The 20947-nt window shown below is 30.5% G+C and overlaps 1 protein-coding gene across 3 annotated transcripts; it reads left to right on the forward strand.

The window, feature by feature from the left end:
• The first annotated feature begins 15512 nt into the window (after positions 1-15512).
• LOC137822882 (GDSL esterase/lipase At3g14820-like) lies at positions 15513-18108 on the forward strand. 3 transcript variants are annotated; one of them, XM_068627898.1, is made up of 5 exons: positions 15513-15864; positions 16266-16366; positions 17054-17287; positions 17385-17640; positions 17712-18108. In XM_068627898.1, the coding sequence occupies exons 1-5, from the start codon at positions 15609-15611 to the stop codon at positions 17903-17905; spliced, it is 1041 nt and encodes a 346-aa protein (XP_068483999.1). In that variant the 5' UTR covers positions 15513-15608; the 3' UTR covers positions 17906-18108. The 3 variants fall into 3 exon arrangements, with proteins under 3 accessions (XP_068483999.1, XP_068484000.1, XP_068483997.1); XM_068627899.1 differs by having other exon boundaries at positions 16269-16366; XM_068627896.1 differs by having other exon boundaries at positions 15515-15864; positions 16236-16366.
• The last annotated feature ends 2839 nt before the right edge of the window (positions 18109-20947 follow it).

A 20947-nucleotide genomic window follows, 5' to 3' on the forward strand; every position in this document is an offset into this window, starting at 1 on the left:
ACATTTGCAGGAAGTCTTCCAAGCTCTTTGTAGCCATCACATGCGCCTCAATCCTGACAAATGTGCATTCAAAGTAGAATGAGGGAAGTTTTTAGGCTTTATGCTCACCCATCGTGGCATAGAAGCCAACCCTAAGAAATGCAGAGCAATCACTGAAATGCGTAGCCCCAGCAATATCAAAGAGATTTGGAGGTTGTGTTGATTTTTCTCGGCAAGTGTACCGAATCAACTGTAATATAGTACTCTTTAAAGTACGAATGTCGAACTCACAGTGAACAATTTTAATTAAGAAGTTATGTTATAAAACTCATCAAGTGTAGAAAATAATTTTGAGAACTTGTTCATAACCGAATTAAAGATTTCACAAAAAGTAACTTAAAGGTTTAAGATTTGATTTAGGACGTAACAAAATTAACTTATCAAATATAGATAAAGATACTTGGGATTGAATTATGTCTATTTCAATCATCTGTATTTTGGAATAATACAATACATAATACTCAAAACTACTTATTCTTGATGCTTAATTTAAAGTCATTCACCTTGACTCCTCACATATGAAATTCATAAGATAATTTCTCAAATACTGATTCCTCAGATATCTAACAAATCATCCAGCTTTATGAACAAAATTATGATGCAATTAATAACCTGAAATCTCTTCCTAGCATCACAAGTTATCAAGTATTTCGTCTATTTCAGATCCTTAAAGGTACTTTTCAGTTAAATTTAAGGATCAAAATCAAGACTCCATTGATCAGATAGAATCAAGCAATAAGCATGAAACAAAAATACCAAGAACAAGTAGAAAAGAGAATATTATATATATATATATATATATATATATATATATATATATCACAAAGAATACATTTGATCAAAGTAGATTACATTCAATCCCAAGTTAGAAAGTACATATCCACTCATGACAACTCCTCCAATCTTCATTCTTGATCTGATTTGCATAAGAATGGCTGATCTGAACAAGTTCTTCTCCTAAGAACAAAGGTTTTCTTCTCTTTATCTCACTAACTTCTCTATAAAAATCACTTCTTTTTTCCACCGCCCCTGTTTTACCTGTGTTTCAAAATTTATATAATGAACTTTAGCTCAAGTGAGCCAATTTAACTTAAGTTAGATCTTTCGGTGCTTTTTTAGCTTGAGCTAACAATTCTAGCCTGAGCTAGATTATTATTGCACCTTTAATCAAATCTGGACAATTTTAGCTTGAGCTAAATCTTCTTGTGATCCAATTAAGTTTTTGTTTTCTTTCTTTCAATGCTTCATATTCATCTGCAATTTACACAAAAATTGAGATTAAATTTCTTCATTAGTTTCTTGATTCAAAATATATAATCGAATTCAATAATTTTCATATTAGGGTAATTTTCTAACATTAAACAACAATTAAGTTCCAAAGTGTTTAATTTTCTCAATCATTAAAACTACACATTGGCACTTATCAATTTTCCCCCAACCTAGAATCTTGCTTGTCCTCAAGCAAAGTAATTGAATCCCAAAAAATAAGAGTTCATTCCTCCCCAAAATCCTTAGAAATCAAATCTATAGTTCAATATCAAAATAAGTTCATGAAAAGAGCACATGATAATTCAACAAAAAATTATGGTGTTTCTTATCAATTCAAACCAAGACAGGATAAGAATGTATTCAATTTCCAAGGTAAACAATTGTTACTCTTTACTGAGAATCAAACTAAGGAATTTCTCTTTTCATTCCTCATTGGTAAGTGTTTTCCCTCTCTTTTCACTAATTTCCAAGCTAATTTAAGGTTTCCCTTCATTTCCAATTGATTACAAACACTTACAAACATAGATATTGAGGTCTTTTTTAGGTTGTAATGAAGCTAGGTTTCAAAGAAAAATTGGTTTTTCCAGGATAACAAAATGCACACTTAACAAAAGATTAGCATATTTGCAATTCAATTACAATTGTGTTGTCCATTATCCCTTCCATAAGATTCATCCACATTGCTTCCCTTTTTATTCTTGTAATCCCCATTTCTTATTGACTTTTGAATTTTTTTTTTCTTTTTAGAAAAGAGAATGAGAATGTGGATTATTTTGTAATCCTTTTTTTTTCATTCTCAAGATCCCAACACCCACACCAAACCCAATTCTTCTAATTATAGAAATTTGAATTGCACATATGCTCTCCTTTTGTTAGCATACCACAAGGTAGGACAATATATGTATATCAAAAGCTAGGGTGAACAAATTTTTAGCTCAAAAAGGGTTATTTTTCTGCACATTTCATTATATACTGCAAAGGTTAGTTGTTTGGCTCTGAGTTTTCTCACATCCAACTCTATTAAACATGCCTCAATCATCTCCATGTTTGGTTTTGTGATGCAAATTGACTAGAAAATTAGGCAACCTCAATTAACTCTTTACTAGTGAAAGTCTCTCAAACTTGTTGATTTTTGCGCAGAAAAAACTAAACCCATCGTCCAATTATTGCGCAAAGCATCTAAGTTCCAATGGACGACAGAATGTGAAAGCATATTCCTCTAGTTGAAAACTTTCTTGGTGTCTCCTCCAGTAATTCAAAAGCCAGTCACGAAGGAGCCAATAATTGTTTATCTTGCCTTGTCATAAGATGTAATTTGCGCAGTTTTAGTTCAAGAGGTAGAAACAGAGGAACGACCAGTCTACTTTTTCAGCTGAGTACTTCACGACGCGGAGGTTCAATACCAAATGATTGAGAAGGTCGCCCTGACCCTAGTTATAATCGTCAAACGAATGTGTATGTACTTTCAGAATCATCGGGTCATAGTCCAAACTGACTATCCCATTATGAAAATCTTAGCAAAACCAAACTTAGTCGGACGAATGATAGGATGGGCGGTGGAGTTATCTGAATTTCATATCCAATATCAGCCCAAGGGGGCAATCAAATCTCAAGCTTTAGCCAATTTCGCAACTGAGATCAGTCCTCAACGGATTGGGGAAGAAAACACCCAGTGGACTCTACATGTTGACGACTATTCCAACAGCAAGTCATGCGGCGCAGGGGTCGTATTGGAAGGACCAAGTGATATTCTTCTTAAGCCAGCTTTGAAGTTTGAATTCAAGAAATCAAATAATCAAGCCGAATACGAGGCTATCATAGTTGGTCTTAACCTGACTCTTAATTTGGAAATGAAAAAGCTATTATGCAAGAGCGATTCATAGTTAGTGGTCGAGCAACTGAAAAAGGAATTTGAAGTCCGAGAAATATCCTTGCAACAATATTACCATTTTATTCAGGGATTGATTACAAAATTTGATGAGGTAACAATCCAGCATATTTGTCGGGAACATAATACCCGAGCTGATACGGTTTCCCGCCTAACAACCACTAAGAAGAAAGGACTCCATCGGTCGATCATTTACGTAACCCTTACCAATCCAAGTGTTGGCTTAGAAGAATGTATGACGACCGATATTCAACCAAACTGGATGACACCCATCAAACAACTCCTAATCGACGGAACATGCGAGGCGCACATAGAAAAAACGATGAAATAGCAGACCGCCTGGTTCTTACTAATAGATCAAGACCTTTATCGATGGGGTTATACTCGTTCACTCTTGAAATGTCTCACTCTCAAGCAAGCCAACTATGTCATGCGAGAGATACACGAAGGGGTATGCGACACTCATTCAAGAGCTCGAACAATGGCATCTAAAGTACTATGGGTGGGCTACTATTGGCCGACCATACAAGGTGATTGCACTGAGTTTGTGTAGAAATGTGTTAAGTGCCAAGAGATTGGTAGCTTATCTCACCAAAAACCTGAGAATCTTCAATACATTCTCTCCCCATGGCCATTTGAGAAGTGGAGGATGGACATTATTGGACCATTCGCTCCAGGCAAAGGACAGTGTAAATTTTTGTTGGTTGGCATAGACTACTTTACTAAGTGGATAGAAGTTGAACCCTTAACGGCCATTACCGCATGAAATGTCCAAAATTTTGTCTGGAAAAACATTGTGTGTCGGTTCGGACTACCCCATGTCATCATTACTGATAACGATCGACAATTCACCGACCGAGTTTTATGGAAAGCTTGATATCAGCATATCATAAGCTCAGTGGAGCACCCGCAAACCATTGGTCAAGCCGAGGCCGACAATAAAGTTATCCTTGATGAATTGAAAAAGAGACTCGGCCTGTCCAAAGGTAAGTGGACCAAAGAACTCCTCGAAGTCTTATGGGCCTACCGATGTACGCCACAGTCCACCACTCAGGAAACACCATATAGTTTGACTTATGGAACATAATCCATGATCCCTGTTGAAGTAGAAGAACCCTCTCTACGACGACAAACTCTTGACTTATACTTGAATAAGGAAAGTTTGTTGGTCGGCCTCAACCTCATCAATTAACTCAGGGACAAAAGTAGAATAAGAGAAGAAGTGTGCAAGCTGCGAGCGACAAGACGGTATAACTCAAGGGTGAAACCAAGAAGCTTTTAGAAAGGAGATTTGGTTTGGTGAATGCATAGTGACGCCTGAAAGACGATGGTAAGTTTTCAAGCAACTGGGAAGAACCGTTTCAAATTGTTGACACAATAGCCGGAGGTGCTTATTATTTAGAATTTTTATCAGGAAGAAGTGTACCGAAAACGTGGAATGTCGCGCATCTCAAATTTTATTATAGCTGATAAAATTTAATAAATATAGTGTAGTATTTCCTCGCTCAGTCGTTTTATCCCTAAGGGAGGTTTTTCGACTGAGAAGGTTTTAACGAGGCACTTTAAACTTCATATCTCTGATTTTTGTTCAGTAGGGCACACTATTACTCCAGCTACACCTACCCCTCATACGGTCATAATCAACCTTGTCGAATCTACCGAGATTATTAACTTGGCCTATGTATACTCATGCAAAATTAAGTTATCAAAGGTAACCCAGAACATGATACATATTGTTTAAAACGTCTTGAGAAATACCAAAATTTACTTCTCGGTTAGAACGAACATCTTTTACACGACCCATATAGGAGTTTTAGCACCACACATACATATCGCAATACACGACTAGGATTTATCGTTCATAGCGATCGAAATCGATACATTTCTTAGTGTTATCAAAATCAACATATAAACACTGCTTAGTGCGGCCAGAATAAGACGAAAATATCGCGCGACCAGAACAATACAATTATTCACTTTATTTTACCAATTATTCAAGGTCAAAATCTTTTACAACATGTCTTCCACCTATCAAGTGCTACAATTGTACCACTTGGTCAAATTTTATTTGTCAATAAGTATAATCATACGGATTAAAATCCTAAAGGCTCGGCCAGCCACTACTTTGCACACTTACTCGCTCATGAAAGAGATTAAAAAATACATATACATTAAGTTCAACAAGTCACGTAGTTTTGAAATACATAAGCATTCACATAGATACAACCAATATATTTAAATTTTTTCAAATCCCACATTCCCGGGTCTAGAATAAAGCCACTTAAACTGGTTCCAGTATTTCTTCAAAGGACGACTCTAGTTCGGCTTGGTGGGTAACAACATTTTCCTCACCAGCGTCTTCCATCGGGATATCGGTATTTGATCGGTACCAGCTTGTCGTCCACCACGTCTTTATCAAGGTCGTAGCGGGGGTCTTCGGTTAGCACCCTGTGGTAAAAGATCGCCTACCGAAGACACTGGTGAAAACAATCCTCGCTTATGCGCAGCCTGAACGCATGACACTTCACCACCTCGGTCGCAAGCGTCTTTCCCCTTTCCTCGACCTCGGCCTTTCCCTTAGCAAGCTCAGTCTTCTCGACCTCCACCGCCACCAACTCATCTTTTAGCACATGTCGAGCCTTCTTAGCGGCAACATTATCTTGAAGAATTTATTCTTAAGAGCCACATTTGCCTCTAAGTTTTTCTTCATTGCATTAGAAAACTCGGTTAGTTCCTTCTTCTGCTTGGTCACTGTAGCAAGGGTTCTTCCTATTGGCTGTTTGGCATCTCAATTTGGCCATGAGGTCCCTCAAGGCTGGATCCATCTGAGTCATAATAGCTGCCAAACACAAATGAATTAAACACCATCAATATGATGAATACGACCATATATACAAGAAATTTACATACCAGTAAAGTTCTTCCACCTCTCGGACGACCGTATAAGGCTACCAACTCCCGGGTAGGCAACTTATATGGGAGCTGTTCAAACACAGCTAAAACCACCTTATCTAGAGGTGACATTGGCGACCACGGCTAGGCGACAATTTGACTAGGGTTTTGGGTCGAATGAAAAGAAAATTTTGTTTTCCCTTCTACGTTATAAAAATAGTCTCGACTATCAGGTTCAAGTACTTTTCTTTAAAAAATTTATAAGTGGTGGTAAGCTCTGCAAACCAAACACGCCCTTGAAAGCTTGAAAAAGACAACCAACTAACTGGAGTGCTCGAACAGGAATTGTAGTAAAACAAAAACGACTCTGATGTTGGAATGATCCTTAATATATCATAAATTATTCTAAACACCTGAAGACATGCCCACGAATTGGGATGTAATTGAGTCCGCGCCACATTGAGGATTCGAAGAACCCCCATAGTGAAATCATCAAAAGATAGGGTTATGTGCAAATCATGAAAAAGGTATTATAGACAAAAAAGAAAACATGAGGCGCATTTTCTTATCTGTGACACACCTGGTCGGAATAGCCACATATATCGACCATCAACGCGTCAGGGGAGCATCAAGTTTTATAAATGATACTTTGGACAAAAACTTATCTAAAACGTCAGAATCCCTAAAAGAAATGGGGATTTTCAACGCATGTGGATTGACCCACTCATAACTCGGACCATCTGAGACCGAATGGTTCGAGCTACTAGTCTCTCCCACACTATCAGATACAGTACGGGTAACCTTAGAAAATTCTATATTAATGACATTATTCGACGAGTCTACAAAAGAAGACATTACTGACTTGAGAATTTGACAAACAAAGATGAAAACTGGTAGACTCGGCACTCAGAGCAAATAGCACAAGTTTTATAGGCAGTGAAGAAAGTGTAAACCCAGGCAAGTTAAAATGATATCCTATTTATAGGAAACCAAATAGGAGAGAGGTTACTACGTACCTCGTTCGGAGTCGTCAGATCTACCCCCCACCCAACGGTCCATACCACTCGGTATACGAAACGACACAACATCTCAACCATTGAAAATATATGATTGAACAGTATTCAATCAAGCAACAACATTTTTAGAAACCGCAAACGTCACATCTCTGCAACGTATTTAATGTCTCTAAGGATCTAATCACACCTCAGGAACTACAACGGTCATATTCGACTCTTCAAAAATTTATTTCTTCAAGCCTAGGGGGCAAGTGTACTGGTAGGTACTGGACGAGCCTATCTCGGCCTTGATAACCGGACGCCCGAGTCAAACAACATTAAAGAACATAGTAAATAAATACACAACAACAACATAATGGCTTTAAATGAGTCAACTCACATTTTGAAATATATGGAAAATATCTTTAATATAACAAAATAAACCGAAAGATACACCCGAGATATGAGGGAACTGCCATGCACGTCAGTTAACAACTGATCCAGCCCACAAGGATCCATGCCCATGAACTAAACACTATAAATAGAACTTTTGTGAGGTAGTAAGGTACATTTTTCCATTCACTATAATATACCAAAACCAAACACTGACTTAAGCGTCGGAGTGCAATCGCAGGTAGCCCCTCCGACCAACCGAGCATCAATTCTATAGGAAAGAGGCTTAAAGACATTAAGAGATCACCGACACATCAACAATTCCTCATCAAATCATAAGTACTATCTGGACCCCTCAAACTATACGGGTACACTTAATATATACTACCGTTTTAAAGTTATTTTTATAAAAAGTTTCATAATAGTATTTTTCAACTAAAGTAATATTAGCATGTTATTTTACGTATATTTTTTGAAAAAACTTATAAAAATAAATAGAGAAGAAATTAGCACTCACTTCATTAAAAGAACAATCACCTCTAAGAATACATTTTATCTTAAAAATAAATTAACACTAATTATGGAATAAACAAATTTGTAGAGATTTTATTTATTTATTGATTTGTTTTGAAGTTGTATATTTGTTTTACATTTATTGAGCCACATTTTTAATACAAAGGCCAAACTATTATTGTTTGAGGATCAAATTCTCCATTCTTCAGCTCTCCATTATTGCTTGGTTTTGTATTCCTGCTATAATCTCATACTCGTCATTATTTAAACTGATTGCAAAAATTTAAGTCATGTAAACAAGCTTGTGTAGTAAAAAAATAAAAAATAAAAAAGTTTATTTATAAGTTTATATTAATTTGTAAAAAGTATTTTTTATATATTTTTAAAATTTGTATAATTTATGTATAAGTTAATTTTTAACGTATAGAAAATTCATTTTGTTTATTTATTTCTCTCTTAAACATTTAGGGGCGAAATTTCCTGATATTTGCTTCACTTATGATTTGGTACACTATTTGCGTGAAGGAAAACAATGGTAACTCTCATGTCTAACACTGTTTACTAAAGAGTAATGTTGCTCTGCAGCAATAGATAAATTAATATTGATTTCTCCTTTTGGACCTTTTTACTTTTAGATAGGTGAGAGTTGGGCCGCGGGCCTTATTCTAGGGGACTGCAAATAGCACTCCCATTTAGTGCTACATTGTCCATTTAGTCGTTATTTCCGAAAGGTGGCCTAGAAATTTCACTCCCTTCCTTCACTTTGAACAATGGTTCGCGTTTTCATAGTTAAGTTCAGTTTAATTTAATATTTTTAGCACTGGGAGTAATGGTTTTCAGGGGAGAAAGTTGAAATGAGCACAAGGGAGGTTACAGTTCTGAGAGGACAAAGGGGAGTATATATTTTGACACATATTTGGAAAAACAATTTAAAAGGGGGAGTGTGTCAGTAAAATAGATAAAATATTAGCCCATATTTATTTGTCCACTTTTGGGTTCATTAGGCCCAATTAGCCCATTTTTCTCATTTGTAGTTTTGGTCATTGTATTGACTCTTTCTTCCTACACCTCTATACCTTCTTCTGCCACCCCCATACCAGATGTAAAAATACCGTTTTCTCCTTTTTTGTGTCACCTCCATACATAATACGGAAGATGTTTTTGGATCCGGAAGTGTTTTTGAGATTTATAAAATCCAGAACTCTTTTGCATTTGAAATAAGTCTATGGATTATGTAATCTAGATATATTCTGGATTACATAATCCGGAAGTCAATCTCATATTTAGAAAAGACTTCCGGATTATGTAATCTGGAAGCTAATCACACATCTTAAAAAAAGACTTCTGAATTATAATCCAGAAGCTAATGTATAGAAAAAACTTTCAAATTATGTAATCCGGAATATTAAAAAATGTATTTTTGGAATATAAAAAACATATGAAGGTGGCACAAGAAGGTATGGAGGTACAGGAAGAAGCAACCCATTGTATTATGCACCCCACATATTGATATTACATTCTCAAAAAAATGAATTTTATAATTTTATCATTCAAAAATATTTGTTTTGGTTCTGGAATTAATTATACTCTATTTTTAGATCCAAAAAAATATTTCCAAATGTGTCTTATAACTTTAAAGTAGGTTCCAGACTCCTAGATTATCACCCAATCAGGAGTCATTTCTATAAATTTGAATAAGGAGTACTTTAACATTTTACTAATTTTATGGAGATGCAACTTCAAACCATGGGGTTGCAAAATGCAACGCCATTGAAGCTTTACGCACTGGGTTCATTTAGCTCGTATAGTTTGTTCTTCTTCTTCTTTTCCTAAAAAATGGAACACAGATCAATTAATTAAATTTAAGAAAGAAGGAAAAGTTAAATAATATTGGATATTGACACAGTTTCTTAGCACATGATTTTCGAGAAATATTAGTCTATTACTATCATTAGTTATATTTATAATATGAAATAATACATTTTAATGTAAAATTTCTACTTCCCATCATATAAGTTATTTCGACCTTAAATTTGAGGAAATAACATTAATTAAGGTCAATCATCGCATTTGAAGTATTGTTCTTAAAAGGTGTCTCGATGGATTAAGGGAAGAAGGTGTATCTCGACTTCTAAGCGATGTGAGACTATATTGGTCGTACCGGAACAAGCCCCAGTTGAGAGTTAAGGAAAAGAATTTACAATCCTTGGGAAAGAATTTACGAATTCCCACAGACGGCGCTTTCCGACCCCAAATCTGAAAGATAACATTGTTAGGGTCAATCATCGCATCCGAATTATTGTCCGTTTTAAAAGTCAGTGTTTCGTCACGATTTTATTCTTAAAATATGTCTCAGAAGATTAAGAAAAAAAAAATATTTAAACTGACCATAACTTCAATTCCTAAATAATATATGATTATATTGAACGTGTCGAAATGTTTACTTTTAGGACTTTTGGGTTTCGCAAAATTATCCAACACAGAGTTATCATCACTTTGATTATGGTCTTAACAAGTAGATATTATTTGTATTATAAGTGTGTGCTATTTATATATTGTATGTTTTTTTGCATTAAACATTATATCATTTAGTTTTTTTTGTAATGATTTATTTCTATATTGCATTTCATGAAATGGTGACAAAGATATCTATGACTGACCATATATCTATACATATATAAAGACGATTCTTTATTATAACTATTTTTGGTATATAGAAATTTGTTCATATTTTATTCTTTTATCCGTATTTTATTTTTTTATTTTATTTTTATTATTTTGTTATTTTATAATTAAAATTAAAAAATGATTAATATTAAATTTTAAAAAAATTATTTGAAATACGTGCATTACATTTATTATTTAAAAAAAAATCAAATTAAATTTTGAATTTAAACATAATTTGATGGATAGTTACTTTTTAATTATTTTAAAATATAATAGGAATTTAAGTAAAATTTCATAAATATCTTATCAATGTAATTATTTTTTTATAAAATCAATAAATTTAAAATTTAATTTTATTACTATTAATGGTTAAATTACATTATTTTTTTAAACAAATTTAGAGAATTTGTATCCTATATAATATTTAAGATAATAATCTGAATAAAGGATAAATTGTATGTAAACTAATATTTAAAATAAAATATTATTATTCATATATTTATATTAAAAATATAATTTTATAATTTTATTTTAATAAATAAAAATATATTATATCTATATATAAAAAATATTCTTCTTTATAATTGATTTTAAAAATGATATTATAGTTTAGTTTAATTTTGAAAACAACTTTTTCCATTGTTAAATATCCTGTAAAGCAAAATTTAAAATAAATATATATAAATTATTTAGTTTTTTTTTTCTGAGCCACACAACTTTTTATTTTTTCTTCCACTCTCATTATGTCCTTTTGTTAGTTTTCTATTTAATTCATGTTGTAATTCAATTTTTTTTCTTATAAAAATAAAATAAATTATAATATTTAGTAATCATGATAGTTCTTTTACTTTTTTTTAATCTTGATAAAAATACGCAAATAAAAAATAATAAATAAAATTTATAATTTATAATTTTTTAAAATTGAAAAAATCATGAATGATATATTTTATATAATTTTATTATTATTATAATTTAATTAATAAAGATATCTGTTAACAATAATTTTATTTCATTTGAATAATACCACATACCAATATCAATCTTGATCTTTATTTTGAATTTTTCTTTAAATAATAATTTAATATATTTTTTTTATTTAAACCATATATATATAGATAATTTGATATTTAAAATATGAATAATCATATATCTATATTTCATTTAAATAAATATAAATACACATATAATAATAATAAAAATAAAAAATACAGATAAATACCATCTTTAAAATGAATTATAAATTATACTTATAATATAAATATACGAATAATAAAATCATTTATTCGAAATTTAATATTAAAAAATATATATAAATAGTAAAAATAAAAATAAAAAGTAAATACACACATGATAATGCTTGTGTTTCCTGCTAGTCTGATTAATGTGAATATTAACTCAGTTATTCTACTAATTTTAATGTACATGACTATATATATATATATGAATAAGGTAACACTGTATTTAATAATTTTAATTATTGAATAATAAAATAATATTAACTTATTTGAGTATAGAAGACTTTTAGTAGATATCATAGTTCTATTAAGACTTTTTGTTTCGAGATAGATTTGGTTTATATAAAAAAAAATTACAGACCTATTTAAATACAAAAGAAATATTAAGAAGTGAATTTTAAGTTTAATTCAACCTTATAAAATTTATTTATAAGGTGAGATTTGTACCACTTATATATTATTAAAAGTCTTTATAGTTGATGCGAGATATCTAACACATCCCTCTCACGCTGAGACTTTCAACTCGTGCACGAGACTATATATATATATATATATATATATATATATATATATATGGTTTGATAGTAAATGGTCTGATAAGCCCAATATATATTGAAAAGTGAATTTTAAATCAAAACTTAACCTTATATAATCAACCTATAATATTCACTTATATACCATTGAAAGTCTTCATCTCTTCATAAAAAAAATATTTTCAACCCACATAATAACGTTTAATTTGTAATGTATTTTTAATCATAAATCCATATAACTTTAGGATATAATGTTTTTATCATGTGTGACCAAATTATATACGCATTCTTTTATGATTTAAATCTTACGGTGTATTTGTACGACTAAATATTACTAAGGTTATGTTGAATCCAATTTTTTTTTCAAAACAAAGCCTTAGTTTTTTTCACATATCAAACTTGTTGAAGCTACCAAAGAATAAAAAATACAAACATTTCAAAGATTGAAACACAAATTGGAAGAAACACTACTTTGATCAAATAGTGCTTACGAGTAGATATTTAGAAATAATATGTGCGAATCTCGATGCATGAGATTGTAAGGACTTAGAATTTTTTTCCTATGTAGAAAGAAAATACGTGAATATTGATGCATGACATTGTAAGTATTTTATACGAGCATTGAATTATTATAAATGGGTTTAGAGGAGTGAAAGAAATAGTTTTGGGCTTAGAGTTGTTTAAATTAAAAGCTTAAAAACAAGGAAATGAGTGAAAAGGAGAGTAGAACATAAGTGTGAGGTTAAATTAGGAGAGGTGACTTTAAAAAATCCTAATTTTTTCACAAATCTTCTTCCGATATACTTGTATCCCCACAAATTTAAAATATTTCAAAATTTATCTTTTCCATTTTTCCATTTTGAAGTTTAGTAACATGAGATGACATGATCAGATTTTTTTTATGTTGTATTATAAAAACTTAAGTCAACTCCATAAAATTGACTCATAAAATAAAATTTACATCCATATATATAATTAATTGTCCTAATTTTTAATCGATGTGTAATCTAGCACCTATCTAAAGAATATAATCTAAACGGTGCTGCACTTTCAATGGTGTGATTATCTGCAAACATTGATGGCTGCCTTTTCTTTTGGTTTAAGAATAAGCTGGGTGATGTGATGGGAGGTTGCAGATTGAAATCATGAAGGTGCAGGAAGAAATGACCTCCTCTTCTTTGATTCATCTCTTGGTACTAGCGGTTAAAAAAATTAGGGAACTCCTATTTTAGGTAAACTATATTTTCTTTCTCAATTTCAAGAATTTTCTGGCATGATTTTTTTTTTTAGGTTTTTTGAAACTTGATTAAAAAAGAAGTTGTAAATCTTAGTTGTTAGAATTGTTTTATGTGCACAACATTGAATTTATATTCACCTCGTTCTTTCGTTCAAAAATAATTTATTTCTTAATAAATTTCGTTAAAAATTTTAAAATTTACTGTTTTCATCTTTTGGGTTGCCACAATAAAGATAATTCTTTTTTAGTTTAGAAAGCTGTCATTCACACTTATTTCAACTTATTTCATCGAGGACAATGTTAGTAGACATTCAAGGATGTTTTGAAAATAGAAAAAATGAACTTTTGTCTAGACAAGTCGAACATATCGAACATCTGTTTGTTTTTTTTATCAATAATGAATTAATGAAATAAAATTAAATACTTTCCGCTAGCTTAAACAAACAATTATGTTGAACATCTGCTGTATGTTTTTCGATTTCACAAACCTTATAAAGAACACGGTGGAAAAAGAGGTGATGAGAAGAACACTGAGTTTTTTTGACTCGGATAAGACTCCAAGTTTTGATGAACATGATATTCTTGTTATGGAACAAATCCCACTCCGTTATACATGTGTTCTAAATTAATTATTATATGTACCTGTGTTAACTCATCATTAACATAATATTATCAAGGACAATCTAACAAAATGGGTCATTAAGAAAAAAAAAGATAATTAATTAAATCTTAAAATTTTAAATTAAATAATAGATAATATAAATCACTTAATCTAGTAGTTATTGAGAAGAATATCTACTTAAATAATTATATTTAATATTATATATATATATATATATATATATTATTTAGTAGCTTTATCCTTATGTGTATGTTGTCTGTGCCATTCTGATAATAATTGTGTGTTGACACCAATCATTATTATTTTATAAAATAAATAATGGTTGAAAATACACTAAATCTTAATAAATGATAAAAACATATTTCGTAAAATATAATAATTATCAATAGATATAAAAATGTAATAAAAAATACTTATTACATTAAAAAAATTACAGTGAAAAATGTTAAGGATTATTTATGTACCGAAGTTTATTTTACTTAAAAAGTATTAAATTAATTAAATGATAATGAAAAAATATTTCATTCTAAGTATTGATCAGGGAAACAAAATGAAAATTAAAAAAAAAAGCGAATAAAAAATCATACATAAAATATTCAAATGCAAGTATTGGAACAATTGAATAAAATGAATTGTTTCCATTCCCCTATTATCTCATCAAATTCGATAATTTGAATAACTTCATTTTCCCAAAACTCTAAGAACTCCCCAAGTAAGCCATACAAAGCAAATGACTTTATATTTGTGTATACTTATGAAAGGATATTAAAACATGATTCAATTCAACCTGTAAAGTAATGAGCAAGTAATTTCTGTGGTTTAATTTAATTTTTATTCACCAATTTTAAATCTGCTTTGCACAGTTTGTTCTGCATTTATTGTGATGGTTCCAATCGAGTTCTAATTCCCCATGTTCTATCTTCTTGTGGTGTGGTGTTGGATGTTTGGTGGAACAATTGAACACCACTAGTATGGAAATACCCATTGATTTATACAGGCCACAAAATATGAATAACCAACGTCATCACATCCAAGCGATCATGCTGGGTCCTTCGAAAAACTCCAGAAAACAAATTCATTGTTATATTATATGAAGCATTTAATTCAGATTATGTAGACATTAGTGATTTGAAGCAGTGATGGAGTTCCCTAAAATAAAAAATGCATTCTGTTTATTTACTGCATTTTAAATGCAATAAAGGACCATCTCATCATGTCGTTTTTGTACAACCGATTAATAAATTAGGGAAGGGAAAACTGTGGATGCAGACCTACCCTATATATTTGGTGATGGAAGAGCCAAGAACCACACACAAAGACTTCAAATGGAGTTGTGGAGAATGGCGTTTGTGTGCTGTGTTTTCTGTCACTGTTTTTCTCACACTGAAGCCATTGTTACGCTGCGAGGAAATGAAACAATCCCTGCACTGATTTTATTCGGGGATTCGATCATGGACACAGGGACTAACAACGACTTAATTACAGCATTTAAGTGCAATTTTCCTCCTTATGGGAGGGATTTCCATGGTGCTCAGCCAACAGGAAGATTCAGCAATGGCAAAGTCCCTTCTGACTTAGTTGGTATCGTACCATTCATTCATGCAAAGCTTCCCTTCACCACCATTCAATGCTTAATTATTGATTACAGTCACTGTATCTTAAACCATCTACTCCCCTTTCTTGTTTACAAATATCTTATTGATTTTATTATTTTTAAATTATTTTATTATTTTTAAATTTTTTTATCGTTATTATTGTATTAATTGTTATTTTACAGACTTCTCAGCATTTCTATATTGTTTCATAATTATAATTTTATTATATATATTATTAAAGTAAATTAAAATAAAAAATCAGTTAACTAGTTTTACAATTTTATATCATTATGTGTAATTAGTTTCTAGAACTTTTTCTTTCTGTTATTTTTTCAATTAGTTCTTACACTTCTTCAGCTGAACAATTGGGAATCAACGAATATGTAGCAGCATACACCAGTTCCAGTTTGCAGCCTGATGATCTGCTGAAGGGAATCAACTTCGCTTCCGGTGGAACAGGATATGATCCTTTCACAGCAAGACTTGCGGTACATCCTTTCATTACACGTATATTTATTTATTTGCTTTTTGCTCCATAGTACTATAAATATTTCTACCAATTTTGTACCACTTCTACTGCATACTGCAGGGGTCAAATGCAATTTGTACTTTTTATGTTTAACCAGAATTGATTTTAGTAATTTAGTTGAAGAACATTTAGTTTAATAAAAAACTGTGATTTTCAATTGTGATGTCTTTTTTATCGGATTCTTTTTTTTTTTATAATGATTTTGCATAGTTTATTTCCAAAATTATTGTTTCGAGAACTAAAAAGGATTTTTTTATTATTTTAAAATATTACTTTATATAATTGAGTTTCGTTTATTGATGAAAAAAACGTATGCGGAAATAACACACAATCACGAATCAACCGCAAAAAATGAATAATATAGAATTTAACGTGGTTCTTGGTTTCATCACCAATCTGCAATTTATGTCCACGGACAACTAATTAGGTATTATGTTTATTACAATTTTGTTACAAACAGAAAGATATCTTAAATAAAGATTATAGAGGAACACAATGATTAAGTTCATTCATTTAAAACATGATGTGTAGTCAGTCCAACCCAATTGGTCTGATTTCACACTCAACACTTATGACTTCACACAATAAATATTGCTACTTTTTTCCTGATAATGATAATAAAATCTTAATTGTTGCTATAACACAGTCAGTGAGACCGTTATCTGAGCAACTGGAGCAATTCAAAGAATATATAGGAAAGCTGAAAGAAAATTTTGGAGAAGAGAAAACGAACTTCATCTTGTCGAAAAGTTTAGTACTTGTGGTATCGAGCAGCAACGACATTGCCAATACTTATTTTGCATCTGGAATTAGGAAACTTGATCACGATGTTCCTCGTTACACAGATATGTTGGTGCAACTCGCCTCTTCTTTCGTTAAGGTAATCTCATACTCATTAAACATAAATCCTAAGATTAAATGGTTATCTCATAATTTAAAAATTAGTAACAAACTGTTAATTTTAATTTATTTGGTAGGAATTGTACAGTTTGGGAGTAAAGAGAATAGGAGTGTTTGGTGCACCTCCACTAGGATGCTTGCCTTTCATGCGAACGTTGTTTGGAGGTGTAGAAAGAGAGTGCACAGAAGAAATAAACATGGCATCAAAATTGTTCAATTCTAAACTCTCAGCAGAGCTTCACAACCTAAATCAAAATTGGCCTCAAGCGAAGATTGTGTATATTCAGATCTATGACCCTTTGCTCAATATCATCCAAAATCCAATTAAATATGGTAAAATTTAATTTACTTTTGAACTTAAAAGTTTTTTTGTTCTAATCCTAAATGTTTTGGTTGAATTTCAGGGTTAGAAGTTGTTGACAGGGGATGCTGCGGCACAGGGTCTGTAGAAGCAGGAATTCTGTGTAATCCATTGGATCTGCAAACCTGTACAGATGATTCTAAATATGTGTTTTGGGACAGCTACCATCCCACAGAGAAGACCTATCAGATTCTTGTTGCTGAAATCCTCAACAAATATATAAACAGCTTCTTTTGAGACAATTCCCACAGAATTCATGTTTATTGTCCTTTGTTTCTCTGTCTTCAAGTTTAAAGAAAGGTGTTCCTTCATTGGTGTTTCAATACAATATTTTATTTATTTTGTTACCATTCATACTCTTCTTATGTATGGTCCCAATTCAATTCAAGATCAAAACTTCAATTTTAGATAATAAAGATAACTTACTATATGATAAACAACTGTGAAATATATATAATTACTTTATTTTGGATTTAGAAGGTAGCCAACCACACTTGGGAAAGGATGTACTAATATTTTTGTTCATCCTCTATTATTTGTTTTGGGGTTTGTATTGTTAATTAAATCTAAATTGGTTGGTATAATTTATTTGAAGTTAAAGTTTAATTAGCTGATAGACAAATTTTTTTTATAAAGTTTAGAATAGTGCATTTTGGTAGCCTAATATTATCTTTTTTAGTATAATTTGGTTAGTGATTTTTTCACTTTTCTTTAATGCTTTGAGGTTAGAGATATTATCTCACTTAGGTGCAAATCAGTATTATTGTTTTTAATGTCTTTATATATAGTCGTTTCATATCTATACAAAGTGTATGATTGTAATTATTGTTCAATTATGTTACATATTTTATTATTAAAAGACTATGATGTGGAATATACGGGTCATTGTTTCATACTAGTTATAATCTATTATCATTATACAATTGAAATTTATATTAATTTTTATTGAGATAGATATTTGATAGGTATAAAATTTTCAATTCATTTTTGTTTTTTTAGTATATACTTGAAACTATACTTTATCTATTTAAATATTTTTAAAAAAGATAAAAATTATAACAAAAGAAATATGATATTTTCATGGATAATCAAAATCATATAGATTAAAATAGGGTTAAATATATTTTTCATCCATGTATTATCACATGAAATTGATTTCTTCTCTAGTCGAAACTTTAAATCAACTATATTCTTGTAATATGAAAACTATTGAAATGGATAAGCAGCAAGTGACATTAACTTTTTTTCTTATGTGACAAACAAATTTTTAGCATAAAATATATTATAATATTCATATTAGTAATGAGTCGTTGTCCATCAACATGAAAGTTTATGGGACTAAAATTAATTTTTTATATATAAAATAATTTTTTATATAAAAATTTAAAATATTTAAAAAATAGGAATTTATTTTTTAATTGTAATATATATATATATATATATATATTTTAAATTTTTTATATAAAAAATTAATTTTATATATAAAAAATAAAGTTAAAATTGGTTTTAGTCCCTGAACTTTCATATTTACGTGAAAAATGATTCACTGCTAACGTGGACAATGATTCATCACTGAAGTAGATGTTATAATATTATAATATATTTTACCGAAAATTCACTTGACACGTTAGAAAAAAATTATTATCGTTTGATGTCAATGACCAATTCCAATAGTTTCCATACTATAAGAACTTAGGAGGTCTAAAGTTTTGACTAGGGATGGAAATCAATTTTTTTCATGTGGTAATACATGAGAAACATATTTAACCCTATTAAAATATTAGGTAGCAGGGAGATGAAAGAAGTTGTTACATGAACTTTGTTGAACACATGAAATGAATTATCCATAAATGCATTCAATTTCATGAATAATCTAAATCATATAGATTAAACTATTAGGTGATAAAAGATAAAGATTAAAGAAGATTTCATTTCATTTGATATTCTAAAACATATAAATTAAAAATTTTGGGTAGTGAGAAATTAAAAAAATTCCCACATTAAATTTTGTAGAGCATATGTAATTAATTAACTATTAGTAAATGAATATCATGCATGGATAGTCAATAATACATATTAAGATATTAGGTTGTGAGAAGAGAGAAAATTATTTCACTAAGCTTATCAAATTTTATGATGTTATAGTAAACTTTATAAGAGTTAAGTGTTAGTCTTGAGAAAGATTTACTTAGTAAATATTTTAAAAATTTGTAGTTTTTTTTTTATGTTTTGTTAAGATTGATAATAAATGTGATAATAGGTCTTGTTCCTACCAAAAATGGATTTGGAGAGTTTTGAGGTGGAGAAGAGATGACTTTTTTGTGAATCAAGCTTTATTGTGTTGTTGACCGATCACAAGGAGAGAAGAAAAATTCACCTACAAAAGACTTTCTGATGCTTAAGTTGTTCGTAGGAGCACAAAGATGATGATAAATGCTTAACAATATGAGAGTTAAGAGAGTAAAATAAAGTGAGTTGTACTTCCTGGAGAGTAGGTATTTATAGATCTCTTAGGTGACGACCCTTGGATTAACGATATGATGGTCATTTATTGTTTCATAAATAGTCACTCATAAATAAAAGTTCATTGAATAGGTCGTTTTATTCATAATTGGTGTTGATGACAATAAAGGCTCGATTAGGAGATGTATACAGTCACCTGAACTCTTTGACATTCTCGATACTATCGTGGATAGATACAAATCCTTTAAGTATTATAAAGATAAAGTGTTGCAAGTGTATAAATATGTGGGATAACAAATAAAAATAAATAATTTTAAATATTTGAGAGAACACTCAATACCACATTTTTTTTTAAATAGTGTAATGTAATTATTATAATATTTTGTAAAATGTTCAATTTTGAATACTATCAAATTGTAAATATATGTAAAAAATTTATGTCTTAATGATAATGTTATGTAGTAACATGGAATTTTACATCAATTAACCCTTTCTACAAAGAAGCATGCTATTTTTTCGTTTCAAATAAAACTTACTTCACTTCTTATTAATTACTACCATTTAATGAAGATGGTATTTTCTGGGTTCCACTTTAGAAAAAGAGAGAGGATAAAATCCAAATAATAATGAGAAAATAATAAATATTTTAACATCTGAATGTTACAATAAGAATTTACAAAAGATACCTCCAATAGTCCCACATTGCTAAGAAGTTGAGATTAACGACACTTTAAATACACTTTCTTTTCTTAATCTACTAAGATACTTTTTTCATGGACAAAATCGTGACAGAATTTCGAGTCCCAAAATGGACAT

Source organism: Phaseolus vulgaris, chromosome 9 (assembly GCF_000499845.2).
Source record: "Phaseolus vulgaris cultivar G19833 chromosome 9, P. vulgaris v2.0, whole genome shotgun sequence".
Lineage (NCBI taxonomy): Eukaryota > Viridiplantae > Streptophyta > Magnoliopsida > Fabales > Fabaceae > Phaseolus > Phaseolus vulgaris.